The 21,782-nt window shown below is 47.7% G+C and overlaps 1 protein-coding gene across 7 annotated transcripts in view; it reads right to left on the reverse strand.

The window, feature by feature from the left end:
- DIP2B (DIP2 acetate--CoA ligase B (putative)) overlaps window positions 1–21,782 on the reverse strand; it is a 233,394-nt gene that overhangs the window by 10,675 nt on the left and 200,937 nt on the right. For all 7 annotated transcript variants that reach the window (XM_070052227.2, XM_070052224.2, XM_070052223.2 and 4 more), the window contains 8 exons: window positions 13,734–13,857; window positions 11,784–11,905; window positions 10,468–10,579; window positions 5,842–5,951; window positions 5,273–5,403; window positions 2,481–2,649; window positions 1,501–1,671; window positions 431–492 (listed from right to left, as the gene is read on the reverse strand). In XM_070052227.2, the coding sequence (XP_069908328.1) occupies window positions 431–492; window positions 1,501–1,671; window positions 2,481–2,649; window positions 5,273–5,403; window positions 5,842–5,951; window positions 10,468–10,579; window positions 11,784–11,905; window positions 13,734–13,857 (1,001 nt within the window). The remainder of the gene's footprint in view (window positions 1–430; window positions 493–1,500; window positions 1,672–2,480; window positions 2,650–5,272; window positions 5,404–5,841; window positions 5,952–10,467; window positions 10,580–11,783; window positions 11,906–13,733; window positions 13,858–21,782) is intronic.

Here is a 21,782-nt window from a genome sequence, read left to right on the forward strand (position 1 = left end):
TCGCAGCAGCACCATTTCCTCGAGAGGCCGTGGCGGGTGGAGGCAGGCTCAGATGCAGTGCTGCTTTGAGCCCCTACACTGCCTCCTCTACTTGCCTGGCCCATCTCACATTTTTAAACTCTTAGAGGAAAGAGACAATCCATTTTAATTTAACTTGTATCAAATGTCACAAAATACTTCTGCTCATGCAGAACCTAAGCATTACATTTTAATACTGAAGAACGGTGGGGCAACTGTGCAAATGAAAGCTGTCTTCTTATACACACAAACCTTACCAGGTATTAATAATAAAAATGAATTCCTTCCTTCTTGCCGCATCCCTCCCGGCAGACACAATCATGAAAGGAGTCAGGGAAGACGCTGACTTCAAGGTCAGAATTCCCTAGGCTGAGGAACTCTGCTAGGGAGGGAGCACACAAATGCACTGTACCTGTCGTGTCTCAGGGACTTCAGATCTACGTACACCGTAGTTGGATCAGGCCCTGAGGTTCCCTAAGGAAAAAGAAAAAAAATCACTGCATCATTTATTTTAAATGAGCTGCTGTTCCTTACTTCGATTGCCAAATCAAGAAATAGACAGTTTGGTTGTATTCACGAAAATGCCCAACGTTATTTATTTATTTATTTATTTTGACAGGCAGAGTTAGACAGTGAGAGAGAGAGACAGAGAGGTCTTCTTTCAGTTGGTTCACCCCCAAAATGGCCGCTAAAGCCGGCGCGCTGTGCCGATCCGAAGCCAGGAGCCAGGTGCTTCCTCCTGGTCTCCCATACGGGTGCAGGGCCCAAGTACTTGGGCCATCCTCCACTGCCTTCCCGGGCCACAGTAGAGAACTGGACAGGAAGAGAAGCAACCAGGAGAGAATCCGGCGCCCCAACCGGGACTAGAACCTGGGGTGCCGGCACCACAGGCGGAGGATTAGCATAGTGAGCTGCAGCGCCAGCCCCAACATTATTTTGAAAGTTCACTTTTTCTTCCACTGAGTGAGGCACAGTTGGTGCCAACGACTGAAGAGTGCCCTCTCCAAGCTACAGAAGCTCAGACCGGGTTCTGGTCCCTGTCCTGTCTTTTACCTGGGAAGAATGCCACAGCAAGGCTGGGGTCTGGCTGGAGAAGAGAACATAGCCTTACCTGTGCTCTGTTTGGGGTAAAAATGTCCAACACACGGAGGAGGCAGAAAAATCGAAGGTCAGAAATTAAGTCCCAATTAAGCCTTATGAGCCTTCCTGATTGGTCGTCATGAATCCTACGACGACGACCATGGAGTCCACATTTACCCTGGCACTTGGCTGCTGGCATGGCACTGGGTGCTCCAACCTAGCAACTCAGCGAGCCCGCAGGGCAAGTCTGTGAGGTGGGATGCCAGCTTCACTTTACAGAGGAGCAAACCAGACATGCAGAGAAGTCAAAACAAAAGGCCTGATGTCGGCCTCCCAAGTCCGCAGTACGGAACACGCCGCACTCCCCCTCTGAGTGAGTGCACAAGATTTCACCAGGATTACCTGTAAACATATCGCCAGGTTGACTCTCGACCCAAACGTGGTGCTGACAGCCCGAGGCGACAGGCCGATGTCCTTGAAGAGCTTGGAGAAGGACTGCTGGAGGGCGATGCGGGGCCGTTCCTCTGCCACCACCACGCAAGTCCGGATGCAGGAGAGATTGATGCCCCTGGTCTGCAAGACATCCATAGCCACAGGCTGAATCAGCAGCACCCAAGGAGAGCTGAACGCAGGCAGTTCAGTTCTCTGCTCCCCTTGTGGTCAGGAAAAGCCCAGGAACTGTGCATTCTCACCTCCCTCTCTCTCTCTCTCACACACACACACACACACACACACACACACACACAGCTGCTTTCAGAAAACGAAAAGGCCAAGGCATTCCACTGAAATCTCTGCCCACTAGTCAACTCACTCATTTTCTATTTCTTTCCTCTTTCAAACAAAAGTCTCAGCCTCTTGAGCAGTCCGTTTTCACTCCTCTGTTCTTCCATACCTTACATGTCTCCATATTTAATGGGGCTGAGGTAAAAATAAACCCAGAACCCTGGAGATCTGGTCTCTCGTCACTTTTTCCCATTCTTAAGGCCCCGTTTCTTTGTTACAGAAGAGTCAGCATCGTCCAGCTTTCTCACGTGCCATCAGACACACTCGCTGGAGACACACGCTACCTTTAGCTTTGGGGCAGGCCCCATACCTGCTGCTTTGAGGTTTCAGATTCTACTGGGGAAAAACTCTATTGAAAGCCACAGTTCCCTCCTATGTTTATATAAAAGTCCTTTCCATTTAGCCCTCGGGCAATCAGATTAAACTCTGAAAGAGTGCATTAAATTAGAAAAGTGGGAGACAGAGACTTCCTGAGGCTTACAAAACATCCATTGAACTGAGTAGCAAAAGGCAGGCAGGCACCCCAGAGAAGGTGTAGTGACCATGCCCTGGCCCACTTCTTTAAAATCTCGGAATAGCTCTTGTAGCAACTTTCTTACCTTTAGCACCTCCACTTGGTTTCCGAGCCCTTTAGTGCAAAGCTCCATTACTGAATAGGAGCAGAAAGTATCCCGTATTTTGTACTGGTTGACGGTGGCAAGCCAGAGGAAGAGGTTGTTTTCCAACTCCATGGGAGGAATTAAGATGGACTGGTGGCCTGAATACACACTGCAATGAAGAATGGCAAGAGAGGATGTCAGTGAGTCACCCTGGTCCCCTCCATGTCCCAGACCAGCATCAGTTCAGCAAATATTTACGGAGCGTGAAGGACAGTGTTAAGGTCACATTCGATAGAGGAGTCTAAGAATCGGCTTTGTTTCGTGCAGTCCTTATAAAATAAAGCAGGCTGCGGTAACTGAGATGTGAATAAAGGACATTGAGGCCATAGAATAAAGAGCAATTCATTCAAGCTGGGAAAGCCAAGCTGGGGATGGCAGTGTTTCACTGAGTAGGCGACACTTGGGCTGGAGCTTGAAGAATGAGTGGGAATTTGACAGTGACTGGCAGAAACGGGGATGGCAGTGAGGAAGCTCCAGGCGAAGGACGGCAAATACAAAGGTAGAAACAGCACTCTGAGTGCAGGGTACAATGAGGGGGAATGAGGCCAGAGGGCAGGAACCTGGGGCCAGCACTGTGGAGCACTAGGTCTGCAGCACCGGCTTCCCATGTGGGCACTGGTTTGAATCCCAGCTGCTCCACTTTTGCTCCAGCTCCCTGTTAATGCACCTGAGAAAGCAACGAGAGATAGTCAAAGTACGTGGACCCCTGCACTCACGTGGGAGATCCAAATGAAGGTCCTGGCTCCCGGCTTTGGCCAGGTCCAGTCCTGGCCATTGTGGACCAGCAGATGGAATAGTCTCTCTTTCTCTGACTTTTGGATAAATACATAAATCTTACTGGGGGAAAAAAAAAAAAAAAACAGGGAGGGAGGGGAGTGCAGGAACCAAAGTATCATATGAAGGCATTTTAGACTTTACCCAGAAGGCAGCTGTAGTAGCTTTATTATTTATTTATTTACTTATTTATTTATTTATTTATTTACAGGCAGAGTTAGACAGTGAGAGACAGAGAGACAGAGAGAAAGGTCTTCCTCCCATTGGTTCACACTCTAAATGGCCAACATGGCCGGCGCACTGCACTGATCCGAAGCCAGGAGCCAGGTGCTTTCTCCTGGTCTCCCATGTGGGTGCAGGGCCCAAGCACTTGGGCCATCCTCCACTGCCTTCCCGGGCCACAGCAGAGAGCTGGACTGGAAGAGAAGCAACTGGGGCAGAATCCGGAACCCCAAACAGGACTAGAACCTGGGGTACTGGCGCCACAGGCAGAGGATTAGCCTAGTGAGCCGCAGCGCCGGCCTATTTACTTATTTATTTTTAAACAGTTATTTATTTATTTGAAAGGCAGAGTCACACAGACAGGTGCAGACAGAGATCCTCTACCAGCCAGCTCACTCCCCAAATGGCTATAACAATCAGGGCTGGGCAAGGTTGAAGTCAGGAGCCAGGAGCTTCCTTCGGGTCTCCCACGTGGGAGCAGGAGCACTTGGCCATCCTCTGCTGCTTTCACAGACCATAGCAGAGAGCTGGATTGGTAGTGGAGCTGTCAGGACTAGAACCAGTGTCCATGTGGGATGCTGGCACTGCAGGTACCAGTCTAACCTGCTGCACTAGAGCACCAGTTGCCTTTTCTTCCCCCCACTGAGTGACAGAGTTTATTCAAAAGGTGAGGAAAACACACACATATGTGGGTATTGTTCAGGAATACAGTGGGCCAAGAAGGGAAAAGGATGAGGGTGAGAACTACAGAGATGATGTGCCTCAGCATCCTGTCTCATCTACAGAGGAGAGAGAGAGAGAGGGAGGGAGGCAGAGAGAGAGAGGGAGGGAGGCAAAGAGAGAGAGAGGGAGGAAGAGGGAGAGAGCAAGAGAGGAAGAAAGAAAAATCTTCCAATTGCTGGTTCACTCCCCTAATGGCTACAATGGCTGGGACTAGGTCATGCTGAAGCCAGGAGCCTGGAACTCCATCCCAGTCTCCCATGATGGTAGAAGGGGTACAAGTACTTGGGCCATCTTCCGCTGCCTTCCCAGGCCATTAGCAGGGAGAAGGACTGGAAGTGGAGCAGTTGGGACTCTGAACTCATGCTCATATGGGATGCTGGTGTCATGGTGGTTTAACCCACTGTGCACAAGGCTGGCCTCTCGTAGTAGCTTTAAATTAGGGCAAACCCAGCAACATGGAGTATGAACTAGAGACACAAGCCATTGTAGACAGAGACAGCTAGGAGATGCTGCTATAGTCCAATAAGGGGGGACAAGGGTTTGAACCCTGCAGTGCAGCCAGGACAGAAAGGCGCTGGGGTCTGCTCTTCTGCAAGAAGCAACCTGGCCTGGGCAAATGTGCGGCTGCCCCCAACCCCACCCCCACATGGCGGTCCTGTCCATGACACTCCTTCCTGCCAAGCCTCAGGGTGTGTTCTGGCTATCAAAGCATGCCATATTTCCCCCAAGTATCCTTCTCCTTGGCTGCGCTTCTGTCAAGGAGTACAGGGTCGAGTAGGGAGCAGGTAACAGGATCACTGCCTCTCCACAATGATGCTCAGAAGTAACAGAAGAGGAAAAAGGGAAGGTGCACAAAGCCAGACAAACATCAGAGATAATTAGGTGCATGAATTCTGCAATCATCAGCCTTTTACTGAAACGTCACCAAATTAAGGGAGCCAGGGGAAAGGTGAGCTGGTAGTGGCCCCAGAGCTCCCCCACACATTCTGTTTCTTTGGCTTATCCAGCCCTACCTGCAGAGACACCAGAGTGCAAAGCCAAGTCCACAGTAAGGGTCAAGGCAGATGGCGATCTGCCGAGAAGAATACAACTCACACTGGAGCTTGATGGCTCTGCACAGAGCGTTGACTGCAGAGTGGGACATCTGCAAAGTAAGGACACAGAACAGGATGGAGCTGACACCCTACAGGCAGTGAGAAGGCACGACTGACGGCTTTCAGAAGATTCCATCCCCCAAACACCCCAAGTAAGGTAACATTCTGTTCGTTACTTCCCACAAAAGCTCATGATATATAAATCTATGATTTCATGTTGACTTTAACTCTTATTGTCTGTTAGCATCTATGTTAGGGTCAGACTCTTCATCGTACTAATCCTTTGGGATAATTTATTATAGAAGAGACCAGGCTTTTATTTAAATAAAGCTGGGAGCGCTGATCCCCTGCCTCCTGGTCTCTGGGACAACCCCCTGACCTCCACATCTGGAGTTCCTGGATCGGCAGTCATCGTCACCTCTATTTTCTGCAGGTCTGGCATTTTCCCAGTGTTCAGTGAGTGAGTGGGTATGTGCAGGCTACTTTACCTTAACTCCTGTAAGCATGCCAGTTGTGGAAACACTAAAGTCAAGATAGGCCAACATCTCGGGTGTGGGAGGCTTATATAGCTGAGGCAGCCTTTTCCTGGGCAAATCATCTGCAGTGAAAGAAGAAAACCCACATCAACAGACAGGCCGGGACATGAAAAATCCCTGCTCTTAGCTGGTTTTCTGGGGCCCTGTGATGGCCAGCATTGGCTTCCGGGATTTGCTACAGCCCAGACTCCACTGAGCTTGCTCATGGCACCCCTTCAGAGGTGGGCTGGGGCTGAGGGCACCATTAATCAAGACAGGGTATTCACAAAGCTCAGGGCAAATGTGTACTATGAAAATACTAGTCATAGGTTGCAAACATTTTTTACACCAAAATAAGGTTATCTTTTAATTCATTTCTCCACAAACTTTAAAAAAAATATATTTGAGGAGCTGGCGCTGTGATGCCGTGAATAAAACCCCAGCCTGCAGAATCAGCATCACATATGGGTTCCAGTTTTGAGTCCTGGCTGCTCTACTTTTGATCTAGCTCCCTGCTAATGCGCCTGGGAAAGCAGCAGAGGAGGGCCCAAGCCTGTGGGACCCTGCACTCCCATAGGAGACCTGGAAGAAGCTCCTGGCTCCTGACTTTGGATCTGCTCAGCTTCAGTTGCTGTGGCCATTTGGGGAGTGGACCAGCAGATGGAAGACCTCTCTCTCTCTATTTCTCTATATAAAACTCTTTCAAATAAATAACACAGATCATAAAAAAATGTATTTGAAAGGTGAGTGACAAAGAGAAAGGGAGAGACAGAGAGAGAGAAAGAGAGAGATCCTCAACCTGCTGGTTTACTTCTCAAATGGCCACAACAACCAAGACTAGCCCATGCCACAGCCAGGAATTCCATCCAGTTCTCCCACGTGGGTGGCAGGGCCCAAGTACTTAGACCAATTTTTTCTGCTTTCCCAGGCACATTAGCGGAAATCAGGATAGAAAGTGGAGCAGCCTGGACTCAAACCAGCACTTTGAAATGGGACTGCAGCATTGCTAGTAGCGGCTTAACCTGCTATACCACAACAGTGATCACACACACTTTTTGAAGTAACCTTACATAAGGAAGCAAATTTACATCAGGTAAACTTAAGACAGTTTTACTAAGGGGTAATGTAACATAGTAGAAAACAGACTGCTAGTGCTCAAATCTCAGTTCTAGCTTTTATCAGTAATGTGACCTTAGAATTATTTCAGTTCTTTGTGTCTGTTTTGCTGTTCTCTAAAATGGATCTCTTAAAAAAATACCGACCTATGTAGAATTGTTGAGGAGTTAATTTACGAAGAAACCATTAGGTTTGTTATCATTCTGGTTTCAAGAAGCTCATTACTTACAGTTTAGTAGGTGTTATGTTAATCATAGACGGCTTTAAAAGTTGGGCTGTTTTCCTCCAAGTTAACCTAGCAGGATTTTGGGAATTATGTCTTTTGCTCAGTCATGATGCCTCTCATTTTCCAACCCCCAAATTGCTTTACAAGCATGCTGACACTAAGGATGTCAAGGATAATTCCGGCTGAAACCTTGCCTCTCTAACAGCTCCTTTGGCTTGTGGGATCAAGACAAGATTCTAACTCAGAATTTTATATCTCCATGTTATTCAGTGCCCATTTCTGGTTAAACCAAAAACCTAATCACCTCTGGCCTGGCTTCATGTAGAGTAGGGTCACAAATGTGGTCACTCATGTGCCCAGGGAAACTTTTCTATTGTCTGTTATATGCTCACACTTCAGTCCATTAACCATATTAGATCTATTTGTAACATTAACATCAACATAATCCATCTGTGTTATGTATTATACGTGACTGTGCTTCTGTCCTTAACTTAACAAATATAAAACATCTAATTCAGCATCTGGCACACAATAATCACAAATACATGTCATGCGGGGCTGGCATTGTGGCGCAGTGGGTTAACGCTCTGGCCTGAAGTGCTGGCATCCTATATGGGCACCGGTTCGAGTCCCAGATGCTCCTCTTCTGATCCAGTTCTCTGCTGTGGCCTGGAAAATCAGAAGATGGCCCAAGTCCTTGGGCCCCTGCACCCACATGGGAGACCCAGAAGAAGCTCCTGGCTCCTGGCTTCAGCTTGGCGCAGCTCTTGCCATTGTGGCCAATTGGGGAATGAACCAGTGGATGGAAAATCTTTCTGCCTCTCCTCTCTCTGTGTACTCTGACTTTCAAGTAAATAAATAAATCTTTAAAAAAAACCACATGTCATGCCTATGTTTAATTCCATATAAATGGTGCTGATACAATACTTGGTGAAAAAAAGTTAGGGAGGAAATTAATGGTTAAGAGACTGGGAAATGGCCGGCGCCGTGGCTCAATAGGCTAATCCTCTGCCTTTCAGCGCCGGCACACCGGGTTCTAGTCCCAGTCGGGGTGCCAGATTCTTTCCCGGTTGCCCCTCTTCCAGGCCAGCTTTCTGCTGTGGCCTGGGAAGGCAGTGGATGATGGCCCAAGTGCTTGGGCCCTGCACCCCATGGGAGACCAGGATAAGTACCTGGCTCCTGGCTTCGGATCAGCGTGATGCGCCGGCCGCAGCGGCCATTGGAGGGTGAACCAACGGTAAAAGGAACACCTGACTCTCTCTCTCTCACACTATCTACTCTGCCTGTCAAAAAAAAAAAAAAAAAAAAAAAAAAAAAAAAAAAAGACTGGGAATGAGGCCGGCCCCGCGACTCAATAGGCTACTCCTCCACCTAGCAGTGCTGGCACACCGGGTTCTAATCCCGGTCGGGGCGCCGGATTCTGTCCCAGTTGCCCCTCTTCCAGGCCAGCTCTCTGCTGTGGCCTGGGAGTTCAGTGAAGGATGGCCCAAGTGCTTGGGCCCTGCACCCCATGGGAGACCAGGATAAGTACCTGGCTCCTGCCTCTGGATCAGCGTGGTGTGCTGACCGCAGCGCGGCGGCCATTGGAGGGTGAACCAACGGCAAAAAGGAAGACCTTTCTCTCTGTCTCTCTCTCTCACTATCCATTCTGCCTGTCAAAAAAAAGAGAGAGAGACTGAGAATGGAGCCACACTGGCTGGGTTTGAATTTCAGTTCTGCTCCTTATGTAACTTTCCTATCCCTCGGTTTTCTTATCTGCAAAATGAGGATAAAAATAGCACCCATCAGGCATCCCATAGCGGAGCACCACCAGTTCAAGTCACGGCTGCTCTGCTTCTGATTCGGCTTCCTGCTGTGGCATCCTAGGAGGCAGCAGACGGTGGCTCCAGTGCTTAGGCCCCTGCCAGCCACGTGTAAGATCCAGATGGAGTTTCTGGCTCAGACCTGGCTGTTGCAGGCATCTGGGGGCAAACCAGCAGAGAGAAGATCTCTCTGTCTCCGTTGTTCTGCCTCTCAAGTAGATGAAAATAAGTAAATAAACAAACACTTCTAAAAATTAAGGTTAAAATGTTTAAAAACATAAAAAATAGTACCTAACAGGATTGTTGTACGGATAAAATTAGGCAGCCCATGTTAAACGACTGACACATCACTAGGGCTCAATAACAGAAGCTGTCATTCTGCTTACATGCTACTTGTTCTACTAGCTCATCTTTAGAACGCTCCCCTTATGGTTTTGTCCAGGCAAGACAGGAATACTCAGGCAGTACTACAGATATTCGGACTTAAATCCCATAGGCCTGACTCCAAACCCTACATTCTTCCCCTAATCCATTGAGTCTCCAAGTTTCTTTGTCTTACATCCTTTATTTTTTTTTTAAAGACTTATTTATTGATTTGAAAGGTAGAGAGGCAGAAGAGAGGCAGAGAGAGAGAGAGAGAGAGAGAGAGGTTTTCCATCTGCTGGTTCACTCCCCAAATGGCTATAAATCAGCCAGAGCTGGGCAATCTAAATCCAGGAGCCAGGAGCTTCTTCCAAGTCTCCTATGCGGGTGCAGGGGCCCAAGGACTCGGTCCATCTTCCACTGCTTTCCAAGCCATAGCAGGGAGCTGTATCGGAAGTGGAGCAGCTGGGACTCGAACCTGTACCCATATGGGATGCTGGCACTGCAGGCAGTGGCTTTACCCGCCATGCCACAGTGCCTGCCCCATCAGTTTTTTTATGTATTTTTTTTTTAACATGAATACCAGCTAACAGTCAGCATTTTGTGGCTTTAAAAGTATTTCCATTTATCTTGCATTTGATCTTGTTGATAAACATGTGACTCAGATAGGGGTAAGCAGTATTTTCATAAAGAGTAATCTCAGTTAGCGGTACCCTGGCAATAAATAACGGAGCTCTAACCAGAACCCAGAATTTCTAACCCTGGTCCAATTTTGTTTCTACAACATCATATCTCGAAGTAAAGGACCTGATAATCCCATTATGTCATGTGGCCCCACACACACAGTCACATCCAACATAAAAAGCTAACCATCTTCCAATGGTGCCAAGAAAAGCAGCCAGACACTATGTTTAAAGAGCTTGCAGCACATGTGACTGGGGTCTCTGGCAGTGTAAGGTGACTAGATTTCAGGCGCATATGGGATGTGCGGTGACATCCAAGGTGTGTGTGTACTTGTGGCATGAGGCCCAGGCGGCCCCAGGGAACACATGTTCTTGCTCTCTCGGCAGCACTGGAGTGACCCCCTTTCACCTGTGTCAATGATGGTAGGCCAGGTTTTCACATCCACAGCTGCGGCCGCCTCTCTGGACCTCAGCAATCGCATTAGGGTCTGGGTGGTGAGGATACAGGCTGCTTTGCTGACCTGGAGAACAAATGCAGAGCAGTGAGTATCAGGAGGCTTGGTCCTGATGAGCACCGTGGGCTACTGCTGTGCTAATGGCACTTGTCACACCACACTGGACATAGCAGCACCAGTTTCTCAAAGAACACATAGAGGACAGGAGGTGGGTATCCCCATCTTGCGTTTTTCCTTCTGGTAATGTGTAACATGTCATTCTCTCAGAACAACAGAACTGTTTACAACACAAATTACTGCCTATAGCAGTGTTCTCAAATATTGCATAGTTGTATTCTCAGTATGGGTCCCAAAGTCAATGATTTCATGAAGACCCTAACAATAAAGACCTGGATACTGCCATAGTCGGGGAACGAGAGGAGTCAGAAAATCGTGTTTGAAGGAGTCAGTACCGGCCACAGTCCAGCGAACAGTGAGGCTTGCTAGCTCAAGAGTGCCACTGACCCCTAGAAACACCGATGCAGACAAAAGCTCTCACAGAGCCTCAGTTCTGCCCAGCTAGGCTTGCAATTGCAAGTGACCTACACTGCCTACAAAGCGTGCTAACGGAAATACACTCTATTCCCTCTTCCTCTGGCCCGCTTTGTAGAATACGACAAGGGCATTTTGCTGAATTAAACTTGGTAACAAAATTATTTATGGGAAACTTGGCTTTTATGCTACATGCTCAAGTTGCTGACAAAGCTGCAGTCTCAGACAAATACTACATAAATTGGAATTCGGTGACCTCTCAGTACACTGGCCAAGACTGGCCTTGCCTTTGAAGCACATTAGGGCATGACAGTATATAGGTTTATCTTTTCTTCCTCAATTCTCAGATCCTAGAAAAATTTCTAAATCATCCTCAGAGCAGGAAATGGACACCTTCTATTGCAATGCCAAGTGAATTTACAAACTAGCCCTCCAAAAGTGACCTGACATTGGAGAAATTAGGTTTGGCATAAGAAATTGCGTTGGTCACTGTGCAGCAAAAAATATCAGATGGATAATACATTTTAAGAAGGGGGAAACCCAAGCTTCATGGGGAATTATCAGCGGCATGTCCCCACTGAGCACTCCCCAACAGCACCCCCGTGGCATAATGACGGACACATGGGGCCAATTAAGTAAAGGGCTGAAGTTCTCAGGAGACATATTTGACTTCCAATGAGGCTGGGAAATTAGCAAGGATCTGCAGCTGTATGAAACGAGGATGAGAGCGAGTACTCACGTCAACAATCATGCGCACAGTGGGCAGCGTGGCTGTGAGGTTCTGAGCATGTGGTGGTCGCACAGTCACGGGTATACACCCCGCGTACAGGCAGCCATAGAACGCAGCAATCAACTCAATGCCTACAAGACAAGAGAGTCTCTTCACTGCCTAGGGTTTCTGAGAACCTGAAAGGCAGACCTTCCAAAACCAAGGCGGTCTGCAGACCACAATGTAACAGGGGAAAACTAAGAAGAAAGTGCAGGTGAAGGAGGAAGCACATCAGATGACTTTAAAAATGGAGACGCCTAAACTGACTAATGAGGAAGGAACCGAGAAGTAAACTCTTAAAGGATGCCAGAGAAGGTGTTATAGTTTTATCATCTGATGTGTCTTAGGAGAAATAACTGTAGAAATTACAGATGCTTAGCTTGGAAAATAAAACAGGAGAAAGAGAAGGAACATTTGAACTTTTACATTTGAACTTTTACAAAGTATTCAGAAGCCACTACATGAAGACATCACTCCATCAGTGGGCGCCAGTTTCAGGGAGGCAAAGCAGAGCTTGCTGTGACACAGCCTGTGGGCAAGGGGGTCCTCAGAGTGTCCTGGTCCTTGACCACGTCATTCACTGACAGATGCAGACACAGGAACATGGCTCTGTGTGTGTGGGTGGGGGGGGGGGGTTTATACCAGATGCTCTTCTCAGAAACTTTATGTTTTGTGCAAACAGCACAGTAGAAAATCAGAGATGGGGGCAGCGCTGTGGCGCAGTGGGTTAATGCCCTGGCCTGCAGTGCTGGCATTCTATAAGGGCACTGGTTCTAGTCCCAGCTGCTCCACTTCCGATCCAGCTCTCTGCTATGGCCTGGGAAAGCAGTGGCAGATGGCCCAAGCTCCTGGCTCCTGGCTTCAGATCTGTGCAGCTCCAGCTATTGTGGCCAATTGGGGAGTAAACCAGCAGATGGAAGACCTCTCTCTCTCTCTCTCTCTGCCTCTCTGTGTAAATCTGACTTTCAAATAAATAAATAAATCTTAAAAAAAAAATCAGAGAATACAATCAAGTAAGGGGGAGAAACAACCAAAGAATGCTGAGTATATGAGTGGTTAGCAACAGAAGGAGTAGAAGGGACAACTATTTTACCTAAAATTTTGAGTAGTTACACTAAACTGTCAACAAATAATTTTTTTAAAGATATATTTATTTATTTGAAAGGCAGAGCATCAGAGACAGAGAGAGAAGGGGGTTATATCTTCATCTGCTGGTTGACTCCCCAAATGGGTCAGGTCAGACCAGAGCCAGGAGCCGGGAGCTGGGAGCCAGGATCTCCATTCTGGTCTCCACACGTGTGTGGCAGGGGCCCACATATTTGAGCTATCACCCGCTGCCTTCCTGGCTAGACTGCAAGCAGAGCAGTGGGGACTAGAACCGGCACTGCAAGATGGGATGCAGGTGTTGTAGGAGGCAGCCTAACCCACTGTGCCACAACATGGGCCTGTCGCCAGATAATTCTAATTCACTCTTATTATAATGAGGTTGTGAATTATATTAGAACATGAAAGAAGAAAGTAGGACTAATAGAGGACTACTGAAAAATAAGTCCAAGGAACTGACAGACATGCTCTTTTGGAAACTGAGTCTCAGTCCATTGGTGAGCACTACTAGAGACAGTGTCTGTTGAAGGGGTTCTAAAAGTCAGGGGGCAAAGGTTTGCATTCATGCAACATTTACCGAGTGCCTTCTTTGTGCCAGGCACTGATAATGGAAATACAGGAGTAAATAAAACAGACCGATCCCAGCAAAGCCTTAGTACTACACACCGTGGCAGATGAGGCTTGGTTCACCGCTCGGCCTGTGAGCACTGCACTCTCAGTGTTGGGAAGTACACAGCCACGTGGGCATGGAGGGTGGCTCTCTGATTTGTTACTGACTAATGCAGTTGAAGTTGAGTCTACACAGTCAACACTTACCAGGTGGATAGAGCAACACCACATTGTCTCCTGCATTTAGATGTCCCTTATCACCAAGAACTGCTGCAATTCTCTCGGCTCGCTTGTGGAGCTGAAGGCAGCTGGCTGTGCACACGGTCGTTCCCTGTAAACAGGACAAGGGACTTGTGGGTCAAAGCGTGGAAGCAAATGAATGGTAAGAAATACAGCCAATCCAACGTCATCCATGGAAAGCTTGCATTTTATCCTTAGCAGGCTATCAATTCTCATGAAAATTCCCCCAATCTCAAAACACACACGCGGGAGATCCACCCCCGCCCCCGCCGCCCTTTTTAAATGCATGTAGGTACTCTAGGACATTTTGTTTTATTTATTTATTTACTTGAGAGGTAGAGTTACAGACAGAGAGAAAGGTCTTCCATCCGCTGGTTCACTCCCATATGGCTGCAATAGCTGGAGCTGATCTGAAGCCAGGAACTTCTTTTGGGTGTCCCATGAAGGTTCAAGGCCCAAGCATTTGTGCCATCCTCCACTGCTTTCACAGCTGCATTAGCAGAGAGCTTGATAAAAACAGTAGTGAACTGGTGCCCATATGGGATGCCGACACCCCAGGTAGAGGCTTAGCCTCCCATGCCATAGTGCCAGGCCCTGGTACTCTAGGATTTTTAACATTAACTTAAATCAAATACATTAATTTACAGTGTTTCTTGCTTAAGGTACTTTGAAAAATACATATAGGGGCCAGTGTTGTAGTGTGGTGGGTTAAGCCACCTTGTGCAATGCTGGCGTCCCCTATCTGTGTTGGTTCATGTCCCAGCTGTTACACTTCTAATCCAGCTCCCTGTTAATGGCCTGGGAAAAACAACAGAAGGTAAGTCAAGTGCTTGAGCCCCTGCCACCCACATAGGAGAACCCAAAGAAGCTCTTGGGTTCAGCTTAGCCCAGTCCTAGCCATCTGGGAAGCGAACCAGTGGATGGAAGATTGATCTCTCTTTCACTCTCTGTAACTCTGGCTTTCAAATAAATCTTAAAAAAAAAAGAAGAAGAAAAATACATAATTTTTTGAAATTTTCTTGGAGAAAATAAGAGTGGAAGAGCATTAATGGGAACAAAGGAGTGAGGTCAACAAATGTTGCTTAGTGGTCATGGACATTTGCAGTACATAAAACACAAACTTGGCTCTGAGTTTGCTAAGAGAAAGGATCTAAACAAAAATAGTAATCAGAACACACTAGTTAAAAATAAAGACGAGAAAACAGTGAACTATTCCTGACCCTGAGAATAATTTCTCCTGCAGGTCTTAAGTTTCTCTGAACTTGTCTTTTTGAACCCCTTCTTGTAAAATATACTACATGTTTGAAACCAGTGCTGTGGCACAGTAGGTTAAGCCTCTGCCTGTGGTGTCAGTATCCCATGTGGGAGCTGGTTTGAATCTGGGCTACTCCACTTCCGGTCCAGCTGCCTGTTAATGTGCCTGGGAAAGCAGCAGAAAATGGCCCAAGTGCTTGGGCCCCTGCACCTGCATGGGAGACCTGGAAGAAGCTCCTGGCTCCTGGTTTCATATCAGCGCAGCTCCAGCCTTTGTGGCCATTCAGGGAGTGAACCAGCAGATGGAAGACCTCTTTCTCTCTCTAACTCTACTTCTCAAATAAATAAATAAATCTTTAAAAAAAATACTACATGTAAGGAACAGCACACACAACGTGCACGTGTGGGATGAAATCCTATCAAGTGTGTGAGCAAACTCCAACATGACATGAAAAAGACAGCCGCCAGCTCAGAAGTACCCCAGGGGCCTACTCCCAGCCCTCTTTTCCTGCCTTGATTGTTCACATTAATCGTAGATTTGAGTTTTCAATAAATGGAACTGTACTATAGATACTCCTTGGTGTGCTACTTCTGTCATAAAACATTAAAAGTCTCCTCTGCTGCTGTGTGCCAGCAGGTACAGCTCACTCATCTTTGTTACTGTGTTCAGTTTATGAACACAAGAGAGCTTACTCATCCATTCTTCCACTGACAGACAAGAGTCATCTTGTATGTGTATCCTTGTGCTTAAATGTATGAACTTTATCAGTTTACAGACCTAGAAATTCAATGGCTGGGTCACAACTTTACTGAAAAATTCCAAACTGGGCTCTGAATGGTTGTTCTTTGTCTATCAAGCCAAATAGCCACACTATCTCAATTACTGTAATTTTAGAGTTTGTAAAAAACTTAAACATAATTTTTACTGCATAGCTTAAGAAAACATAACTTTCTTATTTCACTAATATAAAATACACAGTGGAGTCGGTGTTGTGGTACAGTGGGTTAAGTTACCACCTGTGATGCTGGCATCCCAAATAGGTGCCAATTTGAATCCCAGCTACTCCATTTCTGATCCAGCTCCCTGCTAACCACCAGGGAAGGCAGTGGATGAGGGCACAAGTACTCAGGCCCCTGCCTCCCACGTGGGAGACCTGATGGAGTTTCTGATTCCTAGCTTCTGCTGGCCCAGCACTGGCCATGGCAGTCATCTGGGAAGTGGACCAGTGGATGGAAGAATAGGTTAAGGATACAGGCTCTAGGGGTGGCCATTTGGTATGGTGGTTAAATCACTGCTTGAAACACCCTCATCCCATATCAGAGTGCTTGGGTTCAAGTCCTGGCTCTGCTTCCAATCCATTTTCCTGCTAATGCACACCCTGAGTGGCAGCAGGTTCAAGTACTTGGGTTCCTGTTACCCACAGGAGCCAGAGAGAGAGAGAGGGAGAGAGAGAGAGGGAGAGAAAGAGATCTTCCATAGTTGTTTCACTCCCCCAAATAGCCAGGATGGGTCAGGGTGAAGCCAGGAGTCTAGAACTCTACCCAGATCTCCCATGTGGGTGGCAGGGGCCAAGCACTTGCTTCCCCAGGCACATTAGCAGGGAACTGGATTGGAAGTGGAGCAGCTGCGACTTGAACCAGCAGCCATATGGGACAGCTTAACCTGCTACACCACAATGCTGGCCCCCTCTCTGCCTTGTAAATACATACATACAAACATTCGTAGAGATTATTAAAAAGAATGTGGATTCTGAAGCCAGTCTGAGTTCAAATCAAAGTAAACAGCTAATGTCCTAGCTCTGGCACTAACTAGCCCTTTGACCCCTGTGCCTTGACTACTTCAGCTTTGTGATAAACTGTGAGATGCAAAGCACCTACAACAGGATCCTTGGTGCAGACCTGACAGCACTTTATATCCTATTTTTCCACTCAACATTATGAGTATTTTCTTTATCATCAGATATTCTTCCATACCATTGCCTGGAATAGCTGCATAGTATCTAATCATATTTATGTGCCAAAATTTATTTAGCTAGCTTGCTATTGGACACTAGGTTATAACGCGAAAATGAATATCCCTTTAACTAAAGTCAAGGTTACAGTCATAAGACCATTTCTTTCTTTTTAGGATCTATTTATTTATTTGAAAGTCAGAGTTACAGAGATAGATGGAGAGAGAGAGAGGGAGAGAGAGAGATCCTCCATCTGCTGGTTTACTTCCCAAATGGCTGCAACAGCTAGGCCTGGACCAGAACAAAGACAAGAGCCAGAAACTACATTCTGGTATCTCATGTGGGTTCCAAGGGCCCAAGCACCCACAGCACCTTCTGCCGCTTTCACAGGCCATTACCAGGGTCAGAAATGGAGCAGCTGAGCCACAAACTAGTGCCCATATGGGATGCTGGCATCACAGGCGGTGGCTTCACCCACTACACCACAGCGCTGTCCCCAAGACCATTTCCTCTTTTTGGTCCATGGTACAGCAGCAAACTGAAGTTCAGTAAATGCAAGCAGCAAGGCATGAAGAAACAGTGGGTGACTGCTAAGCCTTCTGGTGGGATGAGTTAACCCAATGTAAAATATTAGAATATTCACGAGAATGGGAAAATGTGGGGCGGTGGGGGGAAGGAGAGGTAATATCATTATGTTCTTAGAATTGTATCTACAGGGCTGGGGTTGTGGTGTAGAAGGTCAGGCACTGCCTGCGATGCTGGCTTCCCACATGGCCATCAATTTGGGTCCCAGCTGCTCCACTTCTGATCCAGCCCCTGATGGTGTACTTGGGAAGGCAGCTGAGGACGGCCAGTTGGTGGGACCCTGCACCCATGAGGGAGACATGGGGGAAGGTTGTGGCCCCAGATGGGCCCAGCTCCAGCTGTTGCAGCCATATGGAGAATAAACCGGTGGATGGAAGCTCTCTGCCCCTCTCTGTAAACTCTGCCTTTCAAATAATTAAATAGGGACTAGCGCCGTGGCACAGTGGGTTAAAGCCCTGGCGTACAGCACGAGCATCCCATATGTGTCCTGGTTCAAGTCCCGGCAGCCCCACTTCCAATCCAGCTCCCTGCTAATGCACCTGGGAAAGCAGCAGAGGATGGCCAAAGTGCTCGGGCCCTTGTACCCACATGGAGACCCGAAAGAAGCTCCTTGCTTCTGGCTTCGGATTGGCTCGGCTCTGGCCATTGCGGCCATTTGGGGAGTGAACCAGCAGATGGAAGACCTTTCCCTCTGTCTTTAGCTCTCTTCTGTAATTCTTCCAAATATATAAAATAAAATAATAAATAAATCTTAAAAATAATTTTATCTACTAATCACATTGAATCTGTTAAAAACTAATTAAAATCTAAAATTAAAAAATACAATATACAGAAGAATAAATAAGAGGCCAGTGTTGTGGTGTGGCAGGTCAGGGCAACACTAGCATCCATATGCGTGTAGGTTCAAGTCCTGGCTGTTCCACTTCCAATCCAGCTCCTTGCTAACGGACCTGGGAAAACAGCAGAAGATGACCCAAGTGCTTGAGCCCCTGCCACCCACATTGGAGACCTGGATGAAGATTCCGGTCCATTGTGGTCATTTGGGGAGTAAATAAATGGATGGAAGATCTTTGCCTCTCCCTCTGCGTGTAACTCTGCCTTTCAAATAAATACTAATTTAAAAATAAAAGTAAATGCATTACATGTCCTTTAGACAGCCATCCACGTACATGATTTCTCTAACCAATTAACACATTTTTTTTTTTTTTTTTGACAGGCAGAGTGGACAGTGAGAGAGAGAGACAAGAGAGAAAGGTCTTCCTTTTGCCGTTGGTTCACCCTCCAATGGCCGCCACGGCCAGCGCGCTGCAGCCGGCGCACCACGCTGATCCAAAGGCAGGAGCCAGGTGCTTCTCCTGGTCTCCCATGGGGTGCAGGGCCCAAGCACCTGGGCCATCCTCCACTGCACTCCCTGGCCACAGCAGAGAGCTGGCCTGGAAGAGGGGCAACCGGGACAGAATCCGGCGCCCCGACCCGGACTAGAACCCGGTGTGCCAGCACCGCAAGGCGGAGGATTAGCCTAGTGAGCCACAGTGCCAGCCCCAAGTAACACATTTAAACCTGTGCTCATGACCAAATATCTGGGGTATAGATTTCTCAGCACCATGATTGAAGCCAGGCCTGGGAGTGAGGGAGGGAAGTAAGCTAGACTTTCCAGTATCTATAAGATAAATAACTATTTTTAATTTTTATTTCTTTAACCTATTTTATTTGGTGCAGAGAGAGAGAGAGAAAGAGATAAAGAGATGGAGGGAGATCTCTTAACCACTGGTTTGCTGTCCAAATGCTAGCAAATGGCCATCGTCTCCTATGAGGATGGCAGGGACCCAAGTACTTGAGCCATCACTTGCTGACTCCTGCAGTTTCCTGCTAATGCAGAACCTGGGTGGCAGCAAGTGATGGCTGAGAAGTGGAGGTGGGACTTGAACCCTGGCACCCTGTTTGGAATGTGGGCAAGTGCTATACCAAAGACACAACCTGACATCTTTTTCGCCTTAAGATTTTATTTCTTCATTTGAAAGGCAGACACACACACACACACACACACGCACACACACAATGGGGGGGGGTGGAAAGGGAGAGGGAGAGGGAGAGAGGAGACAGAGACAGAAAGAGAGAGAAACAGGGTGAGCTTCCACTCTTTGGTTCACTCCCCAAATGTACATGACAGCCAGGGCTGGGCCAGGCCAAAGCCAGAAGCCTGTAACTCCATCTGGGTCTTACACATGGCTAGCAAGGATCCAGGCACATTACCCATCTCAGGGTGCACGTTATTAAAAAGCTGGATCTGAAATAGAGGCAAGACTTGAACTCAGGCACTCTGATATGGGTTGTTGGTGATACAGTTATTGTGCCAAATGCCCACCTGTCCCCCTTACCTTCCAGACGCCCCTGCTCCTCTGACTGACATCTCCTTAATTAACTGTAAGGGCCTTAATGAACTCACAGCTGGGAGAGAAGCCCACTTCATATAGAGGTGGGATAAGAAAGTCTCAAAGTCTTCTGTCATAAAATCAGTGGTTCTGAAGATTTTTAATGACTTTTTTTTTTTAAGATTTATTTATTTGAAAGTCAGAGTTACACAGAGAGAGGAGAGGCAAAGAGAGAGAGAGAGGCCTTCCATCTTATGGTTCACTCCCCAATTGGCCCCAATGGCCGGAGCTGCGCCGATCCGAAGCCAGGAGCCAGGAGCCAGGAGCTTTTTCCGGGTCTCCCACGTGGGTGCAGGGGCCCAAGGACTTAGGCCATCTTCTACTGCTTTCCCAGGCCATAGCAGAGAGCTGGATCGGAAGAGGAGCAGCCGGGACTAGAACAGTGCCCATATGGGATGCCGGTGCTTCAGGCCAGGGCATTAACCCACTGCACCACAGTGCCGACCCCAGATTTTTAATGACTTTTAACTAAGATGCAAAACGCATTCCTCTCATTAAGTTCTAAATTCTTGCACAGCATAAATTCTAAAAACAATCAGATTTAAGAGGTAGGGACAGATGGGCGCAATTTAGGTAAGTCCCTTAAGAGATTCAACAGGCCCCTCCAGCCTCCCCTTACTTGTGAGTTAACACTGCAATACACACAATCACTATACCTGCAACTCCACCATTAAAGCAAACAAAAACTCAGCTGACTTAAAAAAGACAATATTAGAGTGAACCATCCATTAGAAACGAGTGGTTACATTCACTCTTAAGTAATTTTCAATCTGCTTTTAGTCAGTTAACAATAAATTTGGGGGCCGGTGCCGTGGCATAGTGGGTAAAGCCACCAGTCCACAGTGCTGGCATCCCATATGGGTACCGGTTGGAGTCTCAGCTGCTCCATTTCCAATCCAGCTCTCTGCTACAACCTGAGAAAGCAGCAGAGGATGGCCCTAGTGCTTGGGCCTCTGCACCTGTGTGGGAAACCCGGATGAGGCTCCTGGCTCCTGGCTTTGGATCAGTGTAGCTCCGGCCACTGCAGCCAACTGGGGAGTGAACCAGCGGATGGAAGACCTCTCTCTGTCTCTCCTCTAACTCTTTCAAATAAATACAATAAAAAAAAAATAAGGGCTGGTGCTGTGGTATAACCAGTAAAGCCACCACCTGCAGTGCCAGCATCCCATATGGGTGCCAGTTTGTGTCCTGGCTGTTCCACTTCCTATCCAGCTCTCTGCTATGGCCTGGGAAAGCAGTGGAAGATGGCCCAAGCCCTTGGGTCCCTGCACCTGTGTGGGAGTCCCAGAAGCTCCTGGCTCCTGGCTTTGGATTGGCGTAGCTCCGGCCTTTATAGCCAATTGGGGAGTGAACCAGCGGAAGAACCATGGAAGACCTCTCTCTCTCTGTGTAACGCTTTCAAGTAAAATAAGTAAATCTTTAAAAAACAAAAAACAAAAAACAAAAAACATTCCAGGCTGGCGCCGTGGCTCACCAGGCTAATCCTCCGCCTTGCGGCGACGGCACACCAGGTTCTAGTCCGGGTTGGGGCGCCGGATTCTGTCCCGGTTGCCCCTCTTCCAGGCCAGCTCTCTGCTGTGGCCAGGGAGTGCAGTGGAGGATGGCCCAGGTGCTTGGGCCCTGCACCCCATGGGAGACCAGGAGAAGTACCTGGCTCCTGGCTTCAGATCAGCGTGGTGCGCCGGCTGCAGCGCGCCGGCCGTGGCAGCCATTGGAGGGTGAACCAATGGCAAAGGAAGACCTTTCTCTCTGTCTCTCTCTCTCTCACTGTCCATTCTGCCTTTCAAAAAAAA

The sequence above is a fragment of the Oryctolagus cuniculus genome, chromosome 11, assembly GCF_051225735.1.
Source record: "Oryctolagus cuniculus isolate XC-2025 breed Fujian yellow rabbit chromosome 11, ASM5122573v1, whole genome shotgun sequence".
NCBI classification, from domain to species: Eukaryota; Metazoa; Chordata; class Mammalia; order Lagomorpha; family Leporidae; genus Oryctolagus; species Oryctolagus cuniculus.